Genomic DNA, 14,131 nt, shown 5'->3' on the forward strand with positions numbered 1-14,131 from the left:
CCACTTTCTTTTTCAAACTTCAAACTGAGCAGAACAAAGTAACCAGGTTTGCTTTCAAATACTTATTTGCTCACTAATAATAAAATAAAAACAAAAACTTATTTGGCTAACTTCTTCGTCCAAAGCGACATACATTTGCGCCCATGTACGAAATGAGAACACATCTCATAAAAGCAGCTGGCCACGGTACTTGAACAATATGGGAGAGTCAGCTTGCTCAAGGGTTAAACAGCAGTGTCTGTCTGAGACGTGGACCCATAGCCCTCAGGTAATGATGCCTTCTTCTCCAATCTCCTTCTACACATCTGACCAGGAGACCTCTTGTGAAACTTCAGAGAAAGCAGGCACCCACCTGCAGAACAGCTCTTTGACATTGAAAAGCACAGCAGCTGTAGTACGGTAGATTTCAACATGGAAGAAAAAATTGAAAAAACAAAACGAATAAACAAAAAATAAATTAACTGGGAGTTCATCGGTAGTGTGGGACTCATTCATGATGATCGAATGCAAAAGAAATGATGCCAGATAGTAACGAATCCAAGAGAAGTTTATTATGAATATGGTACCTGTTGGATGATAGAAAATCGAGTTACATAAAGACAACCATGTATGACATGTTTCTTTGAACTGATGAGAATCTACAAAAGTATAAAATAACCCTGTTGTAAATGAAGTATGTACATTTCTGAATTGCAGCATTATCCAATGGTCAATGAAAAAAAGATGTTTTAAAAAATAAGCCAGGCACTCAAAAGTTAGCTTCAGTTAGTTATAAGTTTTAAAACCCAAAAAAATAAAATGTACCATAGTTTCTCTTTTTAATATTTTAATTTTTTTGTATTTAGAATTTGTAACACTGTTAACATTGATACTAAGAGAATCCCTTTCCCCATTATTCAGCTACTTGGCACCAATTTCCTCATAAAAGATTCTGTATAATTGTACAAGAAATAGTTAAAAACACAGACACAGTCTTCACAGGTAATGAAGTGTTTTTTTTTCATACTGTAATTTTAAACACTATGTATTTTGACAGCAGCTGAGATTATTTGTTAGTTTAAATCACCAGCAATTATTTTGACACAACACAGAAACATTAAAACAGCTCCTCTGCTGTTCTGTTGTAACATATGGGTGTATTTCTTGGGCTGTCCACAGTGTGTTATTCTAGAGCTGCCCCTGAGCTGCCCCACCTTTTTATGTACAAAAACACAATCAATCTAGGACACTTATAGAGGGACACTTAACTCTCCTGCTTTCTGTGGATGGCTTAAATTGCTGGATCCTTTCCAATGCCCCTGTTAGGTTTATTTGCATTGATTTAGTACCTGGGTTAGAAAACAAAACAACAGACTTTCACAGAGACTGCTTGCTGCTTGTGTCCTCGTCTTTGTAAAGGAGAAGACCGATTCAACAAAATGTCAAATATCCGCCTGCCTTCGCTTTGCTGGACAGACTAACATTAAAAACACTTAATGCCGACAAAGCTGCTGGACCAAACAAAATCGGGCAAACCGAACTGTCAACTTAGTAAACATGCATCCAAAAAACCTATAAAAATAGATTTATAGTGTGAAACGTTTTGTCTCATTTCATTAAGAAATTTTAAAATCGTATTTGTCTTTAAAGAATATTCATGATATTTTTTTCCAGTGTGTTGCAGGGTCCTTGAATTCAACAGGTTCAGTGGAAACCAATGAAATACACCCAATACATACAAGATAAGCACAAGGGACTCTGGGAATGTTTTTACAACTGAGGCTTTATGGTATCAGTCTGTTACATACATCTAAGCGTTACTTGTTGTTGTTGTTTTTTTTTTTATTTAAAGTGTAAATGTGTAGCAAGCAGGAAACTGAAGTCATACCCAGAATTCCTCTGCGGGGAAAAATGGCTCCATGAAACCTTGAACTAGTTAAGAGTCTTTTATCTCTGAGAGAACGAGGTCTGTAGACTACACAACAGCAAAGCAATAGCAGAAACAAAAGAATACAGACAAGAGGAAGCAGAAAAAAGGTGACATTACATAGGAAGGCCACCACACAAAATCCACTAACCCCCAAGAATCACTGTTTCACTAGGACAGCAGGAGTGGGACTAGCCCCCCAGACTAGATAAAGCACAGAGAAGACAAGGGACAAAACAGCTACATCAGCTCCGTATATACTGCATATAGTAACACACACTGAAATTGCAATGAGACTGACAGCCAAGGACACTTACACGTTGTACACATTACGGATCTCACTTTGTTAATAGACGCCTTTGATGAACGGCTGCCAAACGATGAAGTGGAAGAATCATATTTTTTTTTAGAATTTTTCTTTTTTTTTTAAAACAACAATCACAGTGTTTTCAACACCGAACCGTGATATTTACTTTTTGGCAACAGAGAGAGAAAAAACTAGGAATGTGAACTTTTTTTTTTTCCCAAAACGCATTACTTCTTGTTTTGAATTGCACGTACCTATTACAATCTCATTGACCAATCCGTGATTTTTTTTTTAATCACAATGCGTCCAATTCTGAATGTCAAATCAATGCAAAAAAGAAAGCTAAAAGCCAGAGGTCACAGATAAAAGGATTCTCAATGTAAAAAATGAGACCAAAACCAAACATTTAAATGGTGATTGATTAAAGTTAAATATTTGTAAAAAAAATATTTTAAAGTTAATGTTGCGAATTAGCCTCAGTTATACTGAGATTATCATTAAAGAGAAAAATAAAATAAACCTGCTCAAGTTCTGTTCCTGAGCTCAATTTAATTGAGCTTTCGTACACTTCAAAACAGCTGACTGACCCAAGAGAAAGGTTAATGTGAGGCTATTTTTGTTAGCTTGGAGGTAAGAATTTCCTGTCCTGCAGCACATGAAAATGAAAGAGTTCCTTATCTATTCTAACGGAGAGGCTGCAGTGACAAACTAGATACCCAGTATAAAATCTTCCATTTTTTATTCATATATATACTTCTTCAACAAGACGTCTACTCCAGCCTGTTGTTTGAATGTTACTAAATGGTAGCACCATGTTTTTAAGAGGAAATGTAAATGTAAATATCTTACTAACCTGTTCCAAAAGCACTTTGTACTTTCTTTTGACATTCTGTGCACAGGTTAGCAACATTCTAATCATGGGCCAAAATACTTCAAATGTGTTGTTTGTAAGTAAGCAAATTGTGAGTTATATAAAAAGACGAAACACTGCATAAATTCTGTAGTGCTCTCCACAAATGAGAAACAGCAACAAAATCCCCTTCGGTTTAACTTATTCAAGCAGGGTACACTTTCTCTGTTTGTCTCCTTCAACCTTGATCACATCAAGTTATGAATTAAAAACCTCTAGGTTTTACGTACTGAAATTATCTTAACCATTACCTTTCAGACAAACTGAAGGCATCTTCATAAAGATGCAAAGACTTAAAATAAAAGCACATCTTAGAAGACGAAAGAGCAGGCATCAGGTATTCTTGACTCTCTGAAGGCAAAAAAGTTAACTCTTTACAATAAAGAATAATCTGTTTTAGTTCAACAGAGAGAAAGATAATGAAAGATACACAGAGAGAGAGAGAGAAAGACATGGGGACCATTCATTTCCATAACATGAGCTCACTTGCTCAGATTCAAAGTGCTAGAATTAAGTTTTTTTTTCCCAAATCAAACACAGTCTTATGCCTCAGAGTCTTTGACAGTGAACACAGTAATATGGTCTCGGTATTTTGTTCTAGTCTTCTTTCCGCTCCAGAGTTTGTGTGGTGTGAATTCCGTTGCTATAGACAGGAAATGGAAGGGTGGAGAACAGGCCCTCCGCCGTCGTGAAGACATTCCCTGCAGGCATTTGGGTCAGGCTGGCGGCGCTCACGGCCGCCCCGAACGGTCCCGACATGTTGAGGCGGTGGACGTGGTGGTACAGCATCTCCATGGGAGTCTTGGGGTCGATCCCGAAACCGGAGCTGTTGACGTCCACAAAGTTAACCGCGTGGGTGTTGGGCAGCAGGTTGCCCTGCATCGCTAAGGTGACTTCCGCCGGGGCGTAGCGGATGGTGCCGGTGGTGTAGACCCGCTGGGCAGCGGTGCTGGTGGCGGCGAGGGTCCCGGTTACCCTGTGAACCAGAGGGAGCACCACGTTGCCAGCCTGTAACCTCTGGAGAGCTTCCAGGTCGCCGGTGTACAGCAAAGAGCTGGAAGTGCTTGGAGTTCCCTGTTGCTTGTCCCGCGGGGAGGCGGAGAGGGGGGGCGAGAGGGGGTCTGAGGAGGACACCGGGGGCAGGCTGGCCACGCTGGAGGCGGACGTGGCGCCGCCGCCGAACTGAGTCTTGCGGCTGCCGGAGCTCTCGGCCCCGGGAGGGGTGAGCACGGAGTCGGGAATGGCGACGTGTAAACTGCTGCTGCTGCTGGCTTGCGGGGAGGGGAAGTGGTCGGAGCTGGGGGGTTTGGTCATACTGTAGGGGGATTCGTTCCTTGAGATCTCCCGGTTGGGAGGGTAGTTCCAGATACTGCTGTCATTGTCAAAGTTGATAGGCTCTGAGATTTCAGTCTTGATTTTGAGCACTGAGGCACTGTTTGGTGAGGAGAGCAGCTGAGGCTGGTCCACTATGGCTGGGTCCAGCCCGCTGGGGCTCGACGTGCTGGACAGCCTGCGTCTGGTCACGCTGCCTCCCTTTTGCTTTTTCCTCCTCTTCTTCCTCTTCTGGTGTTTGCTGGAAGACGGGGTGCTGGCCTCCCCTGCGCTGTCCGAGTCCTTGGCGCTGTCCGAGGTCACCGACTCCCGGCCCGGCAGCCGCAGCTCCGCCTCGCCCTCGGCGTACCGCTCCACCTTGATGTGCATGGAGTCCAGCGCGCCGAAGCCGTCCTCCTCCGCCGCCTTGCTGCTCTCGTAGTCCGAGGGCTCGAAGCTGTCCTCGCTGTCCTGGCTCTCCTGGTTGCTGGAGCTGTTGCCGTCCTCGTTGCAATTCATCTCGTTGTCCGACGGGTTCCCCGGCTGCTTCTTGCTGTCTGACTCGGGGTCCTCGCTGTTCTCCGACTGGTTGCCCTTCCCGTCAGACTTGGAATTCTCGTTGTCCTCTGCAGTGAGAGAGAGAGAGAAGACGCTCTCAATGCGTCCGAGCACAAGACTGACACAGTGAGCGCTGCAAGGCCTGAGCAAAGGCTTCGCCACCTGAGAACGAACAAAACCAGATCCCGTGATACAGGAGAGCAACGGATAAACCGAGCAATGAAATGCGTAGGTGTGGACGGGATCCCACAGTAAGAGGAATAAATGTACAATAACTGTCCAATGAGGACACTGTTTTCAACCTTGAAAAGAAATGGATGAGTAAAAATGGCAGAAACTACAGGGATGAAGTCTGATCGTTATTCTACAAATGTGGCCCAGGACATAATGCCACATTATTTTTTTTTCTCAGTCAAAATGAATGGAAGAAAGTCAGATTTGCTCCTACGATCAGTGGATTTATCGGTCACATTTAACTTTCTAAATGAAATCTTACAGCACCAAAGTTTCATCATTTTCTGGTGGGTATTCATTTTTTTAAAAAGAATGTGGGGCATTACTTACTGGGCGACCCTCATAATTAACGCAACGCTTAATGGCCACTAAAATGCTTTTGCGTCGCTCGGGATGTGTACAGATTTTGTCAGGGTGGGAAGAAGCATGACTTTTCCTCCGCAGCGCTGATATTCATCTTAATATTTAATTTCTTGCTGGCGCAATCGCTAATTGTCTTGGGGCCCTCTGCGCTGCGGTGACCTTGGTCGTCGTGGGGAGCAGGCGGACTCTGGTCGTCTGGGGGAGGTCAGTCTGGGGAGAGCAGCCTGTGTCCTGCGCCAGCTGGTGAGGTCCGTGGCTGGCAGAGGTGCCAGGAGTGGATAGCCGAGCCCAGGGGAGAGCTTTGGCACTTTACCCACACGATCATTTATTCATAACCCAATAATCCCACATTCCTCTCTGTTTCCCCCCCTCTCATTATTTAATGTATTATTAATAACTGATGCTACTTCAGCTAAAGAGCGGTGACCTCCTGTACGATCACTGAGGTTTTGGAGTAATCTGATTTGATATTCATATCCTCCTCAATTATTTATTGGGCCGTTTTGTTTTTCCGCCAAATAATGATGCCCGGGGAGAGCCGACGAGGCCCGGGCAGGCAGCGCGGAGCCACGCAGCGGCCCCGCTCCAGACTCGAGCCACGGCGCCACCGTACCCGAGTTCTCCTTGGAGTCGGAGTCGGAGTCGGAGGTCTCGGAGGACTCGGAAGCCTTCTCTGGGAGGTTGGGAAGCTGCGCGATGTCCATCGGAGTGTCCTTGTACTCTGGGTTACTGCACGACCAGCGAGGTCGAAAAACAGGAAAGATAAAAAGGGTCAAACCAGATTCATCAGTGTCCCCTTGCTCTATATTCCTTCATACCCTATATTCCTTCATCAATTTCCTTTCGGGATCAATAAAGTCTTATCTATCTATCTTATCTATCTATATGCGACACACCTTTTTTTTGGACCTTAAAAATCCCACGTTTCAAGTGGACCAGTACAAAACGATATTTTGGCTTGCAGTCAAATCCACAGGAGTGCTTGCCGCCCCGGAGGATTCTCCCTTTGACAATCTTAGGAAAAAAGAGCCGGCAAAGTCCGGCCCATCTCTCAAGGCAGAGGAAATGAAGAGTGGGGTTCTGCGTGGCTGCAATAAACTCTTGATCTGTTTCCGATAGGTTTAATGATAAGGGACAATGCAAGATCACTTACACAAGGGATGTTGGTTCTGTTAATATTATTTGCAAAGCTTTTCTTTATCACAGTCACGGCAGCCCTACCGCAAGCTGAATGAATGAGCCCCCCCGAGCAGCACTGGTTTTCACTCCCTCCCCCTTCAATAGATCACTGGAGCCTTACTCGACCCAGGACGTTGCTTCAGCTGAAGATCTGCATTTCGTTTCCCCATCACAAGTTTGGGATTTTACTTCCATTGCGAAATACAATGGCCAAAGCCGCACTGGGAACACGTCTGGTGAATCTTAACTTTATTAAGTCAATGAAGGACCGGGTTGTGTGACTGAGGGCTCGGCTGGAACAAAGTGTGGGGGTCACCAGGACCAGAGTTGGGAACCCCTGGCTTAATGGCATTGAAAGGAGCAAAGGAGTTACCATCCCACCTGAGCACGTAGTTGACCCAGATGATGTTCTTTTCGTTGGCATTCTTGGCGTTGATGGCGATGGTGGCACTGGACTGGATCCAGATGTACCCTCCGTTTTTCTGGATCCATCTGTAATACTTGGTCACGCACTGGCCCTTATTCATCACTGGAAGAGTTCAAACCAACAACTTGTGAGGCGGCGACAGCTAACAGGCACGTCATACTGGACATCTGTTTCGGAACTGAAGCTGGCAGGACACGTCCGCGGAACAGCTCACAACCTCACACACGTTTTAAAATCAAGAAAGGTGACCTTCAATGAAAGCGTCTGTAACAAGGCACATGATAAAATAATTGTTGTGGGGGCTCTCTTTTTTCATTTCACCAGCATATTCTTCTCTTCTGCTTTGGGTCACAGTTTGTGGAGTATTATCTATAAGTAGGAGCAGTCAATCAGGTAAATGTTCTGACACAAACGATTTTTCAGAAAGACTCACATATAACATATATAGATGTCATTACTGCTATATACAGAAATACAAAATCTCGCTTTCAAGGCACCATTAGCACTTACAGCCAGCAGAGGGCGCTATGTGTTTGCACAAGGCTGGTGGATGTTATGTCCTTGTCTGCATTTGCTAAAACGAAGAGCCTCTAACTGCTGCAATAAATTTGGCTAAATTAGCTGCTAAATGGTTATCTCAACCAATATGTATTTGCATTAATCATCTTGCTCTAAAACAGAAACAGTCAGAATCCAAAAGAGGTAGTAAATTCATATTCTTGGTTTAATTATAGCTACAAATAGGGCTTTATATAGAAGCGTTCTATGAGGAGAGTGATTTATATATAAAAAGCTAAGTAATTAAAATCTATTACAGACTAATGGCATTGTTTAAACTATCCCGTACATCACAAAAAACTGACCAGTTCTCTACATTTGTTGCCTGAATATAAATAAATGTGCAAATAAGTAAACAAGGGGAATGGTAACAAAATCAATCCTTTTTGGGGTCCGCCTACACCATTAGTTTTGATTAGTCATTTTTATTGAAGGCTCCTGTATTGCTTGCAGTGAAGTCTCTGGGGTCTGGAGTGGCATACCTGCACTCAACAGTGAGAGTGTCTTACTGATGTTGCTTCTGACAGACAATATTGCCACTTGGCCCACTGTGAAAATTCAAACTCCAGACGACTAATTCAATACCATTTCTAATCCCATGACGTTTGGAAAGCAGTAATTAAAAATACTATCTGCCATATTACAAAAAATAACAAGGGAACATTACAGCAAAAAAGCCGTTGATATTGGTTTACTCGTCCCTTTATGATAGAACAATTATTGGCTGTGTCATAATGAAAAAGTGGATGATTACAATCCCAGTTATAATCTCAAATATCAAGTCAGAAAGTCAGGGTTTTTCTACTGCAAATGGATTATAATAATAAAGGAAACTGCTATGAGAATGCAGTTATTTGGTTACAGTTCTTAAAGTACTATAGTTCTGTTCTCATCCTAAAAGCATGCAACAATCAACTTTTCACATTTTTATTTGCCTGCCTATAAAATTTTGGATGAGAATAAGTGATTATATTATTTAAAAAAAAACATGAGCTGTAGCGAAACATACTTCTATCCACAAATTTACCATTTATACAGACAACAAAAACTTCAAATGTAATACAAAACTGCTATCTGTTCCAATGTATCATTTGTGTTCTTAAAACAAAAGTGAACTTGCACGCTCTTTACTCTGTGGAGTTCTACGCAGCAGGGGCACTGAAGGAGTGCTGCAGCTGAAAGTCATTGCTGTTTGGGTTAAATCCCAGAGCAGCTCAATACATGCTGGCCTGGCTATATTCCTTCAACCTGGATGCAGTGTCGAAAAAAGCCTTAACCTCTCTAGCCTCCGTTCTTCGGAGCTCCACTTCCAGTGCTTCGTCTTTTCACTCGTTCTCTCGCCAGACCCTACCTGGCTGTACCCTCTGCATGCACATTCCCCGATCTGCATTGCATTGCATTTTCACCCTCCTTCATAGGTAAGCCGTATTTTTTAACCCCTTTTGCCTACTTGCAATTAAATCAATCACGAGCTGCGCACTCTTATTGATTTACAGCTAATGAAGCCCCTTTCACCGTTTTTTTGAAATCTCTCCTGCCTTTGGAACCATTAAAAGGAATACCGTCTCTTTAATCTGCAGTTCTCCTCCTAAGGCCTGAGGCATGCCTGTAGGGTGGCCTCACTCTCGAAACAGCAACCTGTCCTTCAGTTTGTTTTAATCACTTGGATCCCATCCATAATGGTGTCTACCTTTCATGTACCCTTTACCCAAACCAGACAAGCACTCTTCAGGGTTACGGAGCAAATATAAAAACAAGTCATTTGTGCCCAGGAAATTGCTTTATAGAAAAGTCCTTGCTGTCAACTGCGATATTACAGTGAAGCCAACCCTTTTATGAAACAAACAGGTAGTCAAAACGTTCTGGAATGTTCTAAATAATTTTATTACGGGCCTGAGCAAGGGAAGCGCTTGGTATTGAGGTGTGGATGTTGTGCTTGAGCTCTGCGGTCACCTATTTTAATAAAATGAAGTGGGACTGAATAAAGCCTAGGTAATGGGTTTCGGAATAATTTCTAGACAGAACTTACAGCACATGGATTTTTGTAATTGGGCACTGCTTTCTGAACTGTGTACCTGCAGATTTTCTAAAGTAAAGCTTCAAGCTTGTGCGTTCTACAAAAACAAATATTCTGCACAAAAAATAGGAGATGTAGGGTTCTTTGTTTTCCGGTACACCGTGTTTCAAGTCAACAATAATATGGAAACCTAGAAAACGTCCCTGTATTGGCCCTGACAAAAATATACTACATAGCAGGATACTATTTAAAGTACTCTATCACAATTTTCTTGTTGTCTGGATCAATTCTCTAAATTTCTCTGTCTCTGGCAGTTCTCAAGCTCATGTCTTCTGAAAGCTGCTGTGGTTTATAAAATGTTATTTAATATTGTAGCTAGGCTTGTTGACATTTTGCTTACAAATAGTTTTTGTAGAATCACCACACTACATCTCCTCTCAAGTATCTGAGTTCACATTATTTATATATTAGGGAAACAATGTAGTAACATTATTGAAAGCTATTGTGTAGTAATTGTCTTCCTTCCATAGCACAGTACTTATTCTAGGTTAGGTATGCCAGGAAGGTTTTGTGCAGCACTCATCTACTTACCCTGCTCTGTGGCCCTGAAGAAATCTTTACAGTTCTGTGCGTAACTCAAGCTTAATGATGACTCTCTGCATTTTCTTCTACAGCAACATAGGCTTTCATTTTTTTCTCTGTTTGGACATGTGAGCGTTTCGAAGCTCCTGGAGTCACATTCGTTTTGCAACCAAAGCTAAAAGTTCTCCCATTGAGTCCAGGGCAATGCCCAGATGGTTCCCAGCAACCTCCCACTGGCTGCAACACTGTAACACTGGAACAGCGCTGCGGTCAAAGTGAGCCACTAGTTAGATTCACACATATTAATTATTCATGCTTGCATATGGAATAATAAAATGCACGGCTCTGACAAGTTGAAATGCTGGACAAAAGGGATCCATCAAAAAGGGATTTTGATGAAAATACGGGCTGTCCCATATAATACAGGATAGCTGGGAACCCTAATTGTGATGCACTGTCGCCCCTCTGCACTGAAAGGCTGAGTTTTACAATGCTTTGAGTTTGCAGCTAAGTTTTAGCACAAAAACAACACCGCTGATGACTGAGTTGCAGGATAATATAGAGACTGCAGCATTGTTAGTTCAGTTCGTACATGGTGAAGAAATTAGGAGGGGACAAAATCTGAATGTATATTCACACATGAATAACAAAGTACAAGGAAGTAAAGACTTTCCGTTTTTCAAAATGTACAGGGCATTACTGGGGATTTGACTCTTGTTGCTTAAGAAACTCCATGAACAGATATCGATGAAAAGGACTAGTGTCTAAAACCACAGGGACTGATGCCATTCAATAAAACCAATTGTTTTTTTTAAATCTTGGATTATTTCATATAGATCATTTTTTAAGATGTATTCCATATTATAAATGTGTATACATTTATGACAACTGTGCACTAGTCTAGATGTGACTCCATATGTGAATGGAAACAATGTCTTTTTTTTTAAATTGCCTTCTTTTTTTGAGTTATCCTAACGTTATGCACTTCATCTCCTGTTACAACTAGCTGTCCATCACTCTACCAGTACACATATAAAGTGTTTATTGGTAAATATTTGCTTATTTATTTCCTTTGAAATATCAGTATGTCATGTGAATAGTTTTAATTGCATTAAATCAAGGGCTAATGGACCTAATGTCCTGACTTTTTAAGGTGAAAGAACAGCAATGCACTGCAGTAATTGCTTTATAATTCAGTTGGACTCCAATATCTAATCAGATTGCAAAATTCTCCAGTGCCCTAAGGACATCTTTCTTCACAACAAACACCTCATAAACTGAAATTTATAATGGTTTACTTTAGTACTACGACCAGAGCAAAACCTCCTGTTACTGCCCAACTTTTAAGATTCCTGTAGCACCAACATATATGCAATTCAGAGCTCAATTAAGAATAAACTCCTGTACATCCGTAAAATACAAAATTTATAGGCTAAAATATTTATATTTTTATATTTTAGAGCACTGGAAATCTTTAAATAGACAATAAGGATTCCTACATCACAAAACCTTATATTCAGTTATAATCATCATGCAGTTATATCCAGCCCTGTTCAGATATTGAAATTGGTGCTCCAGTATAAAAAGAAATATTTTTCCAGTGGTCAGCTGAGGCCTGTCAAAGATCTGCAAATCCAATCAGCAAAGAGTTAACAGTCCTGTAGATTTTTCATCTTTCAGAACGGCGAATTCACAGGAATATTGTAACTGCTACAAGTAGGGCTTTAATATTTGATGCTCTTCAGATCTCTCTTTGGCAGCCTATTTAATGTGCTTTTCACATGTAGCACCACTCTTTCACTCTTTCAACAAGATCATGTCCCAGGGTGTAATAAGAGTTTTGTTTAAAAAAAACAATACAGTTAATCAAGACATGGGGGTAAAGAAAGCTTTCCCAGAAACAGACAGTATAAATACATTGCTGCACTCACAGTCTAAATGGCTGTGTCTGATTCCTTCCACATCTTCAGCATGGATGAAGTGATAACATCTCTTCCCCACAATGTCTACCGGAGTCAGATCCATGTAGTCACTAATCCTGTAACAGGAAGAGAGAGACTGTAATTCATAACCAAAAACAATTTGAGATTTTTAAAATCCCCTTACCAGGAACTGACCAGTTAGGGGACTGAAGACAGATGAAGCTTGCTGAATCCCTGGGATTCACTGCCTATGAGTGACCTCCTGGAAAACAGGAGTTCAGTACAATCATGACCTCTCAGATCAAGGAACCTGGTTGGCTTTAATGGGATAACTGCAAATGCGAGTTTTGGTAGTTAGCACTTCCATGCATGAAATAAACCTGAAAGTAAAAATCGGACGTTAGAAGTGCAGAGCTGAATTAAAACACAAATAGAATATCAACAAACCTTTTCTTTGGTGGAGCATGCTTTGAAATCATACAACTCTCTTTGAATAAATACTCATGTTAAAATATACACTGTACTAACCAATCAGGGGTATGTATACATTTTAACATGAAGAACACCATGACTCACACCTGAAGAAGGCTCCATGGCCAAAACGTTGTGTTCTCTTTCTTCTCTTTTCAGCATGGAATAAACTTATTACTTGTTCCTTTGCGGCCTACGCATGCTGACGTAGCTCCCCACCTGAACTATACCAATCAGTGTACTTGAAATGAATGAACACAAGGCTTTATACTTTGAAATCCACATGGGGGAAACAATAAAATTTGACTTCTAATTTTCATATAATTAGTTAATCTGCCTGCTTAAGATTTAAATTAGTATCTCTTGATAAACATCACAATTTAAAGATGAGAAAGGCATCTTTAAAGTCTATAACTGTTTATTCATAAAAATGTCAATAATAAAATTTTATAAAATGTCATTATATTAAACAATAATGTTTTAAATATACATAGTGATTACAACCCTCTTTAATGACTGCTGGGTTCTAAACATTACGGTTTATCCATAATCAAATTGTTTATTGGCCCTTGGTAGCCATAATACCTCTTCCCTTCTCGTGGTGACACTTCAATCTTACCTTGCACACAGCCTTTTTAAAACGGCAAAGTCTACAATTTAACTGTGCTTACCGCACTGTTCGCAGTAACAGTTAAGATACTTCAACAAGTAGCCTGACTGATCATCATCACAATGTCCTCTTAAAATGGGCACTGCTGGGCTACAGCAGTGGGAGATTGGCTCTATTTAAAGTAATAAAAATGTGGGTAGGAACCAAAAGCCAGTTAATCAATTCACATTGGAAATGGAGGCTAAAAGTGCAAAAAAAAAAAATGCAAAGACGACACCAAACTTTTAGTGTGTAGATGATGGAAAATGGAGTTCGGAAACCAAGAAACAATTATTCGACAATTATTCCACATCGCACAAACATGTACTTGCATCTAGAACCTGCCTGGAGCTCGACCAGGTGATGCATTAATACCTTCCCAAAGCTTTCAAGCATTATGTGGAACAAGACTGAAGTGGAAGGCTGCGACTTTTCTTTGATTGTGGATGAAACACCTAAAATTACAGGCCAACCAGCTGTGACCATTCTGGCAGATTTTTTAGGACCCTCTTCAAATGCAATTATCATCATTCTTATTGCAAAGCGATGTCTTACTGGCCTGCAATGCAGCATTCCTCCGTTTCCAAACACAGGAAGCTCTGGATCAGTACAGTGTGAAAAGGGGGGATTTGCTCACTGTGGTGATGGGCACAGGCACATTACATGCAGAGGCTGGCAAAAGACTTAACTGCAGTGTTTCCAAAGCTACAGCATGTTCCCTGTGTAGCACTTCTGAT

The 14,131-nt window shown here is 41.4% G+C and overlaps 1 protein-coding gene across 1 annotated transcript in view; it reads right to left on the reverse strand.

Moving 5' to 3' along the window:
* Positions 1-816: 816 nt before the first annotated feature.
* npas3 (neuronal PAS domain protein 3) overlaps positions 817-14,131 on the reverse strand; it is a 182,723-nt gene continuing 169,408 nt past the window's right edge. Inside the window, exons 8-11 of the mRNA XM_088925112.1 lie at positions 12,284-12,390; positions 7,150-7,297; positions 6,203-6,318; positions 817-5,060 (exon numbers count right to left, since the gene is read on the reverse strand). Coding sequence (XP_088781238.1) covers positions 3,721-5,060; positions 6,203-6,318; positions 7,150-7,297; positions 12,284-12,390 — 1,711 coding nt within the window. The 3' untranslated portion in view covers positions 817-3,720. The remainder of the gene's footprint in view (positions 5,061-6,202; positions 6,319-7,149; positions 7,298-12,283; positions 12,391-14,131) is intronic.

This window comes from Atractosteus spatula, chromosome 9 (assembly GCF_055471065.1).
Source record: "Atractosteus spatula isolate fAtrSpa1 chromosome 9, fAtrSpa1.hap1, whole genome shotgun sequence".
Lineage (NCBI taxonomy): Eukaryota > Metazoa > Chordata > Actinopteri > Semionotiformes > Lepisosteidae > Atractosteus > Atractosteus spatula.